Source organism: Etheostoma spectabile, chromosome 6, assembly GCF_008692095.1.
Source record: "Etheostoma spectabile isolate EspeVRDwgs_2016 chromosome 6, UIUC_Espe_1.0, whole genome shotgun sequence".
NCBI lineage: Eukaryota > Metazoa > Chordata > Actinopteri > Perciformes > Percidae > Etheostoma > Etheostoma spectabile.
The window spans coordinates 28,807,754-28,822,832 of record NC_045738.1 but is presented as its reverse complement, the minus strand read 5'-3'; the positions used below and the strand labels follow the sequence as shown (position 1 = coordinate 28,822,832).

General features: G+C 41.7%; 1 protein-coding gene across 30 annotated transcripts in view; it reads left to right on the top strand.

Moving 5' to 3' along the window:
• LOC116691497 (plectin) overlaps window positions 1–15,079 on the top strand; it is a 172,260-nt gene that overhangs the window by 127,622 nt on the left and 29,559 nt on the right. For 9 of the 30 annotated variants that reach the window (XM_032519159.1, XM_032519166.1, XM_032519172.1 and 6 more), the window contains exons 3-9: window positions 1,546–1,635; window positions 3,614–3,649; window positions 5,923–6,000; window positions 7,127–7,231; window positions 8,553–8,719; window positions 13,922–14,037; window positions 14,211–14,311. In XM_032519159.1, the coding sequence (XP_032375050.1) occupies window positions 1,546–1,635; window positions 3,614–3,649; window positions 5,923–6,000; window positions 7,127–7,231; window positions 8,553–8,719; window positions 13,922–14,037; window positions 14,211–14,311 (693 nt within the window). Of the gene's footprint in view, window positions 1–23; window positions 38–1,545; window positions 1,636–3,613; window positions 3,650–5,922; window positions 6,001–7,126; window positions 7,232–8,552; window positions 8,720–13,921; window positions 14,038–14,210; window positions 14,312–15,079 lie in introns of all 30 variants that reach the window. The other 21 variants (XM_032519163.1, XM_032519162.1, XM_032519158.1 and 18 more) reach the window with 5 other exon arrangements.

Genomic DNA, 15,079 nt, shown 5'->3' with positions numbered 1-15,079 from the left:
ACCTTTCATCCCTCTTCACCCAGATCAGAGGGCAGAGGTAGGTACTGGACGTCCCAGCCGGACTCTACTAAATGTCTGCTCATGGGCACTTTTTTTTTTTTTTTTTTTAGCATGGAGACCTTTCTCTTATTTTGTGTTTCTGTTTTTCTCCTCCTATCCTATCTTCTGTTTTACTGGCATCGCCACAACATCTTCCCTCACTGTCTGGGTGCAAGTACACCACATATGAAGTATATATTGTAAAGTTTGCGTTGATTTAATGGTCCCTAGCACATCTTTTTTAAATTTTTTTTTACACCTCACTGATCTGGCTGTTATTCGTTCCCATCCATCACTTTTCAGGGATGACAGCTGACATTTGGCATCTGCATTATAAGTTTGGCTGCTCCCGGCTATGCATTCCTGGCCTGTACCAGCGGAGAGAACGCTCTGAGCAAAAAAAAAAAAAAAAAGAAAAAGTCTAAAAGCTCACAGACACTGCTGGGTAGCAGTTTCAAAATCAGAATGAAATACATGTGTTAACTGGAAGCTGAACTAGGCCTGCACGACTAATCGCGATCTCGATTCACCCCGTTTTTACCTGTTGTTTAATACTTTTTTTTTTTTAATGACTTTGATTCTTGTTTAATTTCACAAGCCAAACTCATCACAAACGCTACTACTTTCTCCTGTGAGTTTTAAACATACAGACTGTACAAAAAAGGTTTTAAAGCGCTCCCACGTGCTGCAATGCTCTCCCTTCTCTTCATTGAAGCCTCTTTGTTTCCAGGCTTGAGCTATAGGCGCCAAAAAAAGACTCTATGTTTGGTTCTGCCAATTTGTTTTGTCATGGTCAAAAAAATCGTGGCAGAGAATGGTGATATTAATTCTAAGCAAAAAAAAATTGTGATTCATATTTTTCCTTGAATCGTTGAAGTAATAATAATAGTGATAACATAAAGTAATAATTCAATCTACACAGCTCTATAAAGAAGGAAATGTGCCTAAGCTCAACTATGTCAAAGTCATCTTTCCCCATCACATCTGACAGCTCATTGGCAGGGCCACACGAAATCTGACTTCATTTTTTTTTTTTTTTTTTTTTTTTAAATCTGACTGAATACTTCTCCACCTCAAGTAGAAAAACGCTCAGCTAAATTCAATAGGGTTTTTTTTATTATTCTGGATCACCGCTGAAAAAAATGCACGCAGATTTGGGTCTGCTCATTAGGTTACACTAAAACAATCTGCACCATATGTTGCTGACATTGATTTTTAATAAAACGCCTGTGAGAGCTTTTGTCACATAGACAAGACCATCAGCGACGACTTTCATCAAAGAACCAGTCTGTTGATAGGATGCAAGACAACTGAACTGAGTTCAACACTGCAGCACTGCTTTTGTGTCCTGCTGTTAGTACTAAACCAAATGCACCAGCTGTCAGTCCTGTGTGCTGTCCTGTATGTAATCTGGGCTTGTTTGTCTAAATCACGGTGCTCGCATCTTGAATCCTTGTGCCATATCTTCCCTTTGTGACATGCGTTCTCCCTTTTTTGTCCCGGCAGTCGCAGCGTCACGTCACAGACCTGTATGAAGACCTTCGCGATGGACATAACCTGATCTCGCTGTTGGAGGTCCTCTCCGGCGAATCACTGGTGAGTATCGCCGCAGTGGTGTCTGATTTCTGACCTTTCACCTGAGTCTATATCCACGATGTTCCACGTCCGAAGTTGCTCCGTTGCCGCAGGAAATTCCGCCGGATGCATGTAATTTCGCTGATGTCCTTTTTCTCTTTCTTTGTGTTGGTGTTCTAACCTGCGGTGGATTTCTGAGGACTATGGGTAACTGCTCCTCAGATCTCTACAGGGTAAATCCAGACAGCTAGCTGGACTATCTGTCCAATCGGAGTTTTCTGTTGAACGACTAAAACTTTTGAACATACACATGTTCCACCAAAACAAGTTCCTTCCCGAGCAGACTTGTCTCATGAAATGGCGTATGAATGACATGCCAATTTCTCTGCCATTATTGGCGTGTTATCAGGACGCATACTCGATACTTGTCTTGCAATAGCGTGTGAATTCACGCCGTAGTGAGTACTATGAAAGAGCAAAAATCTGCATAGGGAGTTGGCCGGGGTGGTTGATGGGTAAACACCGGACTTTCACCCAGGACACTGAGGATCGTGTCCCGTTGGTCAACCGTTTTTTTTTTTTTTACTAAAGCTCATTCTTCTTTTCCTAAACCCTTGTGTCAAGGGACCTAAACTCAACCGTGGCTGTCTTCTCCCAATAACACGGCATGTGGCGTGTATGTTTACGTCTACTGTATGTACAGATAACACACCCCTTGGCTTAAGAACGTCAGCGTGCACTGCCCATGACTATTCTGATTGGTTCAAAGAAATGCCAATAGAAGCGACCTCTCGATCATCCAGTAAGAGCGTGCCCCCCATGTTGGCTGAGTCCTGAATCCAACCTGCGGCCCTTTGCTGCGTGACATGCCCTATCTCTCTCTCCCACCTCTCCTGTCTATCCACTGTCACTCTGAAATAAAGGGGGAAAAGCCCCCAAAAAAGAATCTTAAATAAATAAATGCCAATAAACCAGAGCAGGTTTTTCTCCCATCCTGTCATGCTGTGTGGAGTAGCCAGACCCTCGATCGCTCCGCAGCTAGTGGATGGTCTGGCAAAGCAATTTGGGCCTTTATTTTGACAAGACAGTTAAAGATATGAAAGGAGAGAGAGAGAGAGAGAGAGAGAGAGAGAGAAAGAGAGAGAGGGGGGGGGGAATTACATGCAGTAAAGGGCCGCAGGTCGGTGTCAAACTCAACCATCCTCCAAAACCAGAACCTTGTCCAGACTAATTACATGAGGATTACTTATCTTCAGTCAACCTAGAATATCATATCCCCATGGCAACACGCTGTAACCAATCACTGCCAAGTTGTCAGTGGCTTAAATAATTACATTGCTAAACTCTGTTATTTACTGACTTCGGCAGCTCAGGTCTTTTAATCCTTATTTCTCCGTCTCAACTCTCTATGAAACCTTTTAGATTTTTTTTTCTAATCAAATTTTGTTTTTTTTAATCAAGGCATTTAAGATCAAATTCCTAAAGATGATTTTGTTTTAATTCCTCTTTTTTTAGTCAACTTTAGCATGGTTTCACGCACTTATGAGCACCACTGTATTTAAATCCATAATGCAACCTTTCTATGGCTTTAACTGAAAACATGAAGGCTTACCCGGCCACCAGGCTCGTTTCAAAGCCAGCGTTCTTTATCCCCCCCCCCCCCCCCCCCCCCCCCCCCCCCCCCCCCCCCCCCCCCCCCCCCCCCCCCCCCCCCCCCCCCCCACGGCTCCAGATCTCCATACGGAAGCTTCACGCTGCTGTAGCTCATTGCGCCTCCACCAGCTCCAGCCCGGCTCATCTTCTCCATAGCCTTGACACATTACCGTCACCTTGGCCTGTGTGTGCATGTGTGTCTACTATATTTCTATCTGATGTATGGTTCTCCTTCTCTACTGCTTCTCTTCCTCGCCTCTTATTTTCCTTTCTATTACCTTGGTCTGTGTGTGCTGATCTTTGCCCCGCGGCCTCGGCCTCCTCTCTCCGCTTGGTCCGGGGCTAGCTGAGCGAGAGAGACGTGGGCAGGAGCGCTCGGTTGGTGAGTGGCTCCATAACTTACAGTAGACATCTTTTCTTTTTTTTCTCTTCATATTTTTTTTTTTTGTAATTCATCCGCGCTTTCTCCGCGATCTGGCTGTGCATGGTATCCAGATTAAGCATGGGGTCCGGATGCGATTCTAACGGGATGGTAACCTTTCTTATTGCAACTCCAGCTTTAAAATGTATTATTTTGAAATGTTTGGGTAAAAAAAAAAAAAAAAGAAATCAACAACTTTTTTCTTTTCTTTATTGAACACAATGGATTTTACATTTTAAATCCACGGCACACTGGCAGTGAGAAGGATTTTCTAAACTGCACTTTCTGTCCTTGACTCCAAAAAAAAAGCAAACCACAGGAACAGTATGAATATTTTAGTGGTTTTAAAACCGTGACTTTTTTAAACCAAACAGGTAACCGGCCCATGCCTAATCCAGATCTCCATGGGGGAGTCAAGTGTTTTGTTGCCTTTTCTCTTTCTCTCAATCAGTGCATTTACATGTGCACAAAGATCCCGCTATTATTCAGAATAAGACAATATTCCGATTTTGATACAAGTCATGGAAACAGCATGGAAACAGCAATTCCGAAAAAGGCCTTTTTTCCGAATATAGCATTTTCCGATTAAGACATGTGGCATATTCCGGTATTATTTGGGTTTTAGAGACATTCGTTGGACACGGATACAGCGCATTCGGAATATGCCGTTTAATCAGGGTTTTTACAGCAGGTCAGCTCTGAGCGTTGCTATGGTTGCTGTACACAAACCAACCAGCCAACAGTTTGCAAGGCTGCAGACCCGATAGAAAGGAGAAACACAGCTACTTTTAAACATTATCAAAGACTTGGACATCAACAGCTTTTTGGATATGCTGACACAGCTACGCCGACCTTTTCAAGAAGCTGCTTGAAGGAATGAAAGAGGGACGCTGTGTTGGCACGGTCCAACGTCATAGGGTCGGGTGCCGTTTGGGTTTTTACGATTCTGATGCCGAAGCGGTACTTTTAGAACGATTCCGATTCCTAAATCGAATATTGACAAAACTGAAAAATGACATCAAAAAAAGGAGTATTTTTTTTAATTGAAAATAATTAAAATGTAACAATATGTTAAGGTTTTAAAGTAATTAAATATAAAATAAGTAATCCTAAGACACCTGACACACAACTACAGTAATTGAACAATAAATAACCGTTACATTATTAACAAGTAACAAAAAAAATAAATGTTGAGTTGGTATGCTGTCCAGAGCCCAGAAGGAAAATATGGTAGGCTATTTTAAAAGTAGCCTACGTTTACGCTAGCTAGCTAACAGTAGACTACAGAGAAACGGGATTGTCCGCTTTGGAGCGACAGAGGGAAAATATTTCAGTCGACTCATTATGTGGAACCGTTTTAATCCGGTCTTATTCCTACCGGTTGCGTACCCAACCCTAGTCCGCCACTGCTGGAAGACTTTGAAATAATCCTGTTTCGCACAGCTGCACGTACACAGGAATATTAGTGGAATACTCCCTTTCATCAGCCATGTAAACAGCTTAGTCGGAATATCGTTCTTTTTCGGAATTAAGGCAAAAACCGGAATATTGGGGCTTGCTTTAGGCATTTAGTGTAGATGCTGGATATAAACACAAATATCCAGGTATCAATATGTGCCGCTGACACTTACAGGACCATTTTGATAAGCGTGGCAGTTTTTGGTGCAAGCAATACTTGATTTGATGTTAAAATATGGAACTTTTTTACTTTTAGTTTAGCATTTACAATTCTAAGGACACAGCATTATGCATCATGAGGCTCTTCTTGGCTTGCTGTCCAATGACTCGAATTATACAAAACCGTGGCTCAGCCACTGCTAATTTCCTGCTGTAATTAGTATTCTAAAGGGTTTATTAATTCCAAATATATCCCCCTTTTGTCTACTAATGTGTCGAATAGTGGTGAACAATCGGTCTGAGGCAAAGAAATCAGAAGTATATGGAATATTCAGCATGGTATCTCTGTGGGCACATTTTAAATCCAAACACACACCCACCAGGATTAAATATCCAAGATTCACCAGTTATTATGTTATTATTATTATTATTATTATTACATTTTTTCATTCTGTTAAATGTCTTGCCACCTGATTTTCAGTTGTCCTTTGTATCCATTTCTCTGTTTGGATTGAATGCTTCTCCTTCGCCATGAGACTACCAAGAGGATCGTCTCTGGCTGCCGAGTGCGAGTCGTGTAACTAAACTCGTCTCTGTCTCTTCTGTCTCCACCTCAGCCCAGAGAGAAAGGCCGCATGCGATTCCACAAACTGCAGAATGTACAGATCGCCCTGGACTTCCTCAGACACCGGCAGGTAGGACACATAAAATCCTCCCTTCAACCTCCACCAAACAATTAGGCCTGAAACAATTATTACATAATTGTCTAGTTGCAATTATTTTTAACATAATGACCGTTTCTTTGTTTAACCGCAATTAATTGCTAACATTAGCTAAGGTCCAAAGGGATGTGACTGTTGATGGTAATTGTCAGTTTTATGTTCATTTAAGAAGACATATTTCAAAAGATACCATCTGTAATTCATTCAAAACTTTCATTCGTTTGAAAAAATAATACAAACATACATATATTTTTGTAATTTGACTGAAGGAGACAATTACATGTTTAATTAAATGTATTTCTGACGCATCTAAAGGTCCCATGGCCACTTTATGAGTTTTTTTAACATTAATATGCGTACACCCAGCCTGCCTATGGCCCCCCAGTGGCTAGAAATGGTGATAGGTGTAAACCGAGCCCTGGGTATCCTAATCTGCCTTTGAGAAAATGAAAGCTCAGATGGGCCGATCTGGAATCTTCCCCTTATGATGTCATAAGGGGCAAGGTTACCTCCCCCTTCTCTGCTTTGCCTTCCCAGAGAATTTGGCCAAACCATGAGAGAGGGACATCATCGCTTTCAAACTAGCAAAGTGGCAGTTGGTCAAGGTCACACCCCCAGCCTCCACCCGGCCCCCCCATCCCCCTCCCTCTCTGTCCTCCTCAAAAGCTACAGACTCAGAAATGGCACATGCTAAGGAAAGCCCATTGTGGGACTGGCTCTAGAGGCTGTAATTCTGCACCAAGGCTGAATTTAGGGAAAGAGACTTCAGATACAGTATTAGGGGACCACTAAGGTCTATATAAAAGAGACTTCACATATGGTGTTAGGGGACCACTAAGGTCTATGTCAAAGAGACTTCAGATATGGTATTAGGGGACCACTAAGGTCTATATAAAAGAGACTTCAGATATGGTATTAGGGGACCACTTAGGTCTCTATGAAAGCATCCAAAGAGCACCATTTCATGGGACCTTTAATTGTTCGGAAAAAGAGTTGTTACTGCTCTACAAACAATGTCAATGCCTTGTCTTATTGTGTCTGTGTATTTACGTGACGCTGTAATCATTCCCGAACATATCACTGCGTTTTGTTTTCTCAGGTCAAGCTGGTGAACATCAGAAACGATGACATAGCAGACGGGAACCCCAAGCTGACCCTGGGGTTAATATGGACCATCATCCTCCATTTCCAGGTCTCCTTCTCTGTCAGTGTTGTGTTTTATTATATTATCGCTCTATACCTCTGTCTCTGGGATCTGCACCTGTCAGCTGATGTTTCTCCCTGGAACCAATCAGAATGGACGCTGCTCTTCAAAAAAAAAAAAGACTCAAAATAAGACCTTGTTTTTAATCAACAATCAGAAATGAGGATACTTTTCAACCTATTTCGGATTTCTGATATCACTGCAGTCAAGTTTTTTATGAATTTATGAACAATATAAAGACCTATACACCAGCAGGGTGTGTAAGTATGAGTCACCCCTCGCTGACTCCCAAGGGAGGGGGTGTCAGGCCAGGTGGACAACGTGCTGTAATACACTCCCAACCACATCCCGACTAGCCAGGCCTAGTCCTGTGTATGCCAAGAGCTGCCAGGCAAAAATAGGCAGGGCCACACCTTCTAATATCAAATGATTCAGGTTCAGATGATATGAGAAATAAAGGAGACATTATTGATATGCTGAAGGGGCCATTGTGCCCTGTAGATATAAACAATGTTCCCAGAGTCTTTATGCTTGTATATAATAGAGAGGATAATAGCTGGGTTGTGGTTGCTAGTGAGTCATAGAGATCAAAGTGGAGAAGAAAATCTCCCTCTTATTATGTCATTTAGTGTTAAATCTCACAATGTGATTATCCTAAATTAATTTAAGTTACAGAGGAAAAAAAAATTAAGTGTGCTCTGAAGTAAAAAAAAGTGCCTGTAGGTTCTAGATTTAAATAGTTAATCTAGAATACTGTACGCTCTACATGCTTTTCAATAAAGTAGGTACAAAAAACTAGGCAGGAGGGTGACACAACTCCATGTGTTTTATCCAAACTAGTACTCCTAATTAAAAAAAAACATGTTTGCAGACTTGCAGAGCAGAGGTGTGAGAAGTGAATTTGAATGGCACGCACACCCGTTTGTACACGCACACACAAAATGGAATACCTGATGCCTATGACTCATCTCTCCTAACCCTAACATCTCAAAATGAAAAATGATGCGGAGGCCACAGCCGCAGCGGTATTTTCCCAAACAGAAATCCTGCTGCATCCTGTGAGCCCATTGATAAACAGTAACACTTCAATCTACTAAACAGGAAATAGCAAAGATATTAACCCAAGGAGTGATAAAGGTGTTAATCGGGACTAATGATGATTGACATTTTATTTTGAAATTAACCACGGGTGTCCTGTGATTCCGATCAAACTGCATCTTATGGTTTCCACTAATGACTGATTTCCTCCACATTCCTTCAAAATGGACACTTCTGCACATCCTCCACCTTCCTAACACCGTATTTATGTATAACATCCCAGATCTCAGACATTCAGATCAACGGCCTGTCAGAAGACATGACGGCCAAGGAGAAGCTGCTGCTCTGGTCCCAGAGGATGACGGACGGCTACCAGAACATCCGCTGTGACAACTTCACCACCAGCTGGAGGGACGGAAAGCTCTTCAACGCCGTCATACACAAACACCAGTGAGTGGGGCGGGTATTGCTGACTAAATAGTATATTGTGGTTATTGCACAGGCACATGAATCATTTTGCACACTGCCTACATAAAGACAATGTCAAATATAAACAATTTAGAAAAATGCAGGGCTTCCGTAATACGACCTGAGATGCTGGGTCTTGTCATGCCCCATCACTGTCTTTGACTTTTATTAAATACAGAGTGCACTGGCATGGGCGATTCCAGGACTTTTTTTAAATGGGGTGGTAGTTTTTATGTTTATTTTGCTATGACGTTGTGTTTTCAAATTCAGTTTAGTTTTTATTAGTTTTTAAAGCAGGTTTGCTTTTAAATGCATAGTTTTAATTTAGTTTTAATTCCTTTTTTTGTAATATTGGTTATTTGTCGGGGGTTTTAAAAAGGTCAGCAAAAAAACCTACATAGCCAACAGACTAAAGAAGACATACATGAACAGGTATTTTGAACTTTAGTTTGAGTAAAGTGGCGAATTTTTTTTAAGTCAATCACAATCACACAGTTTTGTAGATATCCCAGTATCAATACACATATTAACCCACGTTCCCCCCCGCTTTTGGTGTTCCTCTGTATTTACTAACCAGCAGCTATCGGGTCGCTGGTTAAAGCAGGCCTGTAGTGTTCTCTGTCCTACTGCTGTCTCCGTTATGCTGCCGGGCCCTGTACTCCTACATCCATTTCCTGTATCCATACAACCATGCCCTGTACCCATACGTCCATGCCCTGTACCCATACATCCCTCCATACCCTGTACCCATACGTCCATGCCCTGTACCCATACGTCCATGCCCTGTACCCATACATCCCTCAATGCCCTGTACCCATACGTCCGTGCCTGTACCCGTATGTCCATGCCTTCTACCCATGCGTCCTGTACCCATACGTCCCTCAATGCCCTGTACCCATACGTCCATGCCCTGTACCCATGCGTCCATGCCCTGTACCCATACGTCCATGCCCTGTACCCATACATTCCTCAATGCCCTGTACCCATACGTCCATGCCCTGAACCCGTATGTCCATGCCCTGTACCCGTATGTCCATGCCCTGTACCCATACGTCCAGGCCCTCTACCCATACGTCTATACCCTGTACCGGGGTTAGCTTCTGTTTTTGGGAAAGGGGGCTTTGCTTTCTCTATTACCTTGTTAGGGTAAATATGGCTTTAACAGCCTGAAAAAGATTTCGAATATAGCTTCAATTGGACATGTAAGCCTTTAATTTTAAAATCCTGCATCAGAATGTTCCGACATTACCCTATTAACACACTGCATTTATGTTGCCTCACCCTGAGCTGTAATGGATCTGGCACAACAGATGGATTCCTTATTAGAGTAGCTTGAAAAAGAGTAAAAATGTGACTTTTCTATTAAGGATGTAGCTCAACAATACTCCTCATTTAAAAAAAGGTTTAAAGACTTGCAGGGAAGAGGTGAGAGAAGTTAATCTGAATGGCACGCACACCCGTTTGTACACGCACACACTAAATGAAAAACCTGATACGGATGACTTATCTCTCCTCCAAATGAAAAGTGATCTGGATGCCACAGCCGCAGCGGCATTTTCCAAAACAGAAATCCTGGTGAGCCAAGTCATAAACTAGTTTATTAAACTTAGCTTGGTTAGCCTCCTTGTGCCACTTTCAAATTCGTGGGATATTTGCCTGTAATAAACTGTCCACATATTTTATCACCTTCCACTGCAAGGCACTTGCTTTAATCTGACACAGTCATAATCAAATAGGACTCTGCCACTTTCTTCCGACTTTGGGTACCGCCATGATGCCAGGGACACGGACATGTCAATTTGACATGGAATGCCAGAATTTCTGGGTTCCCAGTCGGAAACTATTCATGTCTATGGGAAATGTCATGTCGGAAAGATATAACGTTATTTGCTCTATGAAAGACATTTACAAGACGAAAACTAAATATATTTCCTCGTTAATTTTGTTTTATTTGAGTTAGTTTTGCAAAAAGACATTACAGTTTTTGTTTAGTGATTGTTTTTTGTAATGCGTTTTTATTTTATTTCAGTTAACAATGTTTTTTCCCTCCTAGTTTTCATTATTTCGTTCGTTTTTGTTAACAATTATAACCTTGGGTTATGCTTAGAAATATATGTCTATGATGATGTGCTACATAAATGTCATGAATTATTATTATTATTATTATTATTATTATTATTATTGGATAGGTTAGAACAACATAATGTAATTCTGCTAAATAAAACACCACATGCACATGCATCCAGGTGACACTACTCTGATCCAATGGAAATCACAATTGTCAGATTGTCAGCACGCTAGCTCAGTGGATTGTGGGGGGGTCCCCCCTGTGCCCCCCTTTTAGTGCCGCCCCTGTGCTCTGGAGCAGGAGCTGGACCTTGGCACACTTTCAAATGTCAAATTACACTCCATGATGCCAGTCTTAACCTGCTCTGTAATTAAATCCCACTCTCAGTATTGAAAAGGTGTATCTTTTCTAGTCTACATCCTTTTAGACCTAATAATCATGGCATGGCTTTTCTTATCATATTATGATTTATTGTAATGGAAAGACGATAAGATTTAATATTGACAGCTTCCGTATATTTGCACTCGCAGTGCTCGAATTCAGTCATGCAGGTTTTAAAGTCTGATATTTTTCGCTATACTCTTACCATGAAGTCTCTTATTTTCTACTAGTTGAAATTGCTGCTTTAATAAAAGCATGAATATTTCAGGCCTTCAGGCTAGGAATGCCAAAGGAAGGCGTTGGCCATGACTGCTGTACCACCTTAAGATGATAATTCGTTTAAACATGATTCATTTATTAGATGGTTTGGGAGCCTATAGTGGATTTGAACTGGTTGCTGTTGAGCACCAAATATGCTAATTCCCCTAAAGCTGTGGTGTGTATTTATAGTAGACTTAGTGGTTAAGGACAGCTTTGTGCGGTGGTTCCTGGGAAATGAATGTGCATTTATTTCTCAGGAAGATTTGTTAATACAATTCATTTCTTTTTAGATATTTTTGACAAAGGGCTTCGTGCAGAGGAGTCCAGACAGCAAACAGAAGAAAAGTGGTATTGGATGAGATTTAATGTCATTCTGTATTGAAAGAAAGAGAATCTTGCAAGGGCACGTTTCCTCTTACTCGAGCGTGTTCCTGAAACTGTTTATTCTCTTCTGTCTCTGTTTTGGAGACACCTGAGGCTGGATAAGGGCTGCCTTTTCATACAGGGCAGGGGTGTGGTGTGTAGGCGTAACTCTTGCACACTTTGGCTTCAGCATGAAAACTGCAGTGTTACTTTGTGCCTAGACATAGTTCGGAGCATCCTGGTGCAGAATATGCGTTCATCCAAAGAATCTAAGATTGTCCAGGGTTTATGTAGGTGTGTGGAGGTTTACAAATCGACTTCACACAGCTCTTGTCGCATGTAGGTTGCATGTGGCAAAGCGTGACGAAGGAGCAGTGACTTGGCTGTACCACTAGGAGGCTTTTTCATCTCAGCAACCCTGCAGAAGGACAAAGGGGATTTTCACATGATGATAGACCCCTGAGACGATGCATTGGATGGATTTACATGCAACCATCGAGCCAATAAGAGAAAAGGACCCTGTAAGGCCAAGCACTAAAGCAGAAGCATTGTACCTGCTACTGGACAAGGACCATTAAGATGCTCAGTTTAAGGAAGAAGTCAATGAAGAAGAAGGGACGCCTCGGCTCCAGTGATGGATCTAACAGCGATGTGCGCGACCGGGTGGTCATGTTCTGTGAGGATATCCCATCCGAGGGATCCTCTATGGACTCAGGGTGGGGTTCCCAAAGCTCAGGGGCTCAGGGCTCCAGCATTGATGAACCGGGCCACATTTGGAGATCCCGTAGCTTTCATGGAAGAGAGGGACAGAGCACGAGCAGCTCCTCCAGGCCAACGAAGCAGTACTCTGTTGGAGAATTCCGCCGTGTGGAGGCTCCTCCTGTTCATGCACAGAATGGGGGCCGTTCTGTACGCATCACAGAGCTGTATGAAGCTGCTTCTCCTGTTGCTTTGTGCACATATTGTAGTTGCTTTCTGAGATATGCATTGCACATTTAAATATGTGGATTTAAGACATGACATTATGACTGAAAGGATCTGTTATAGTGGAGTATGCATGCATTATAGATAGATGAGGTTTCTGTAGTGCATTCAATCATGCTGCTCTGCACACTGAACTTTTTTGAAGTTGTGGGCGACTGCCAACTTTAAAGATTTCAGCTTTGATTACGTCAATTGCTTTAGAAATTACATTCCACCTATAGGTGCTCTGACATCTGCCAGAGACGGTCAAACACCCAGAGGACAAAAAGGCAGGTGCTGTACAGGTCTGTCAGAAAGTGAACAGGTGGACTTTTTCATAGCATTTAGCCATTGGCAGAAGTCTTAAAAAGGCCCAGCCATATGAGAGAGCAGACCTGTACAGACTGCATTGATTATGTACAGTATATTATGACATTCCATCCCAATTCTCAAGTTTTAACTTTGATTTCTGAGGCTGAAAATGCAAAACAACAGATGGAGATAGTTACAACGGCATTAAGGGATTAAGGCTCTTGTAGGTGAAAACAAATATGGAGCTGTGGGAAAGGGGATAATATTCTGATATTAAAGTTAAACTTTTTCTGAGATTACAAAGTCATAAATGTAGTTCCTGATGCACTCAAGCTATCACACCCTCCAAAACGAGTAGTGGTTTTCTTCTGAATAGGCTCAATTCATAATAATGCCTCTTCCAAGTCCAGGTTCTTATGATCATGTAGATTCTCTGCTAAAATCACGAGTATTTACTTATTGCTAAGTCTGATTCTAAAGTATAATTTGATAGTACAGCCACTGCAGGAATAATGCACAGCAAGTGGTCTGTGGTCTGATGAGGTTAATCCAAACTAGCAAAGTGAACTGTTTTTTTCCAATTTTTTTCCTATAAAATTTACAACTTTAATCCTGATGCCGTGGTAGATTGTAGCCATTGCTGTAATTTGTATACATTACTATCACATGTATAATGACCTGTATAATATTATGGAAACTCTTAATGTATGTCCCTAAACTGCAGGTTGCAGTCATTCATGCTATGAAACTCTCATGATGCGTTTCAGTAGACAACCCCTGAAGATTGATCTAGACCCTGTTGGGGATTAATTGTGTATTTTTTTGTGTTCCCTTAGTCCCAGACTCATCGACATGGGCAGAGTGTACCAACAGACCAACCTGCAGAACCTAGAACAGGCCTTCCATGTGGCAGAGAGAGACCTGGGAGTGACACGCCTACTGGACCCAGAGGGTAAGACTGGCCCAAGGCCAATTTAATCTGAACCCCAGACATGTTTTTGATGATAGATTAATTCAGAATTTTTTATGTGCTATGCTGCATTGTTTTTGCAAGTTATTATTGGTTATTGCAAAATGACATTAGACATGGCACATAATGCAGATAATTTGACCTTATCCTTTCAGATGTTGATGTCCCACACCCCGATGAGAAGTCCATCATCACTTACGTATCATCCCTGTATGATGTCATGCCCCGGGTTGATGTCCATGATGGCAGAGCTAATGTGAGCAGAACAATGCATCTTGGTTGATGCATGTGCTTAAGCTAAAAAAAAAAGTCAAATAAGTCAAGTCAGCTTCATTGTCAATTCAGTAATGTGTGCCAGACATATTGCAGAATCGTGCTACTTGTAAGGCATTAGTTTACTTTAATTTGATCTGATAGAATGCTTGATCAGATTTAATCAAACCTGAACAGGCTTGTGACTCCGCTTATGAATGAGCTTTTGTTTGCAGTCTTTTGCAATGTGTCCCAACATTTAAAAAGAAATAGAAATCTTGTGAAACCAAGTGTCACAGGAAATTATCAACTTGTTGTGTTTACACCGCATAAGCCAAAGGGATAGGCTCATATGCAGGGGGAAATTTGAGGAAAAAGCAAATGGAGGGAGGGGGGGAGCGGTGTATTTGTTGATCATGCACAACATAACAAAACAAGGACAAATTGAATCCCCCGTACAGTACCATGGATATAGTGCCACTAGGCTAGCCATGCCAAAACACTTATTTATGAACATTTCAATATGGTCTATTGGTAAAGTAGCATTAATCTCATGGGGGGGGGTACAATTTTTCCCCATTGGAGATAAAAATGATTACAAATAATTAAGTAGAGGCAGAGATATGTAGGCCAGAAAGGGGAAATCCCACGCACCCCGCTGGAAAATCGCACCATGCTCATATGTATTGTCACACATCATTTGTTCACATACTGTAAAACTTAGTAGTGTGTGTGTGCACATATATATATATATATATATATATATATATAT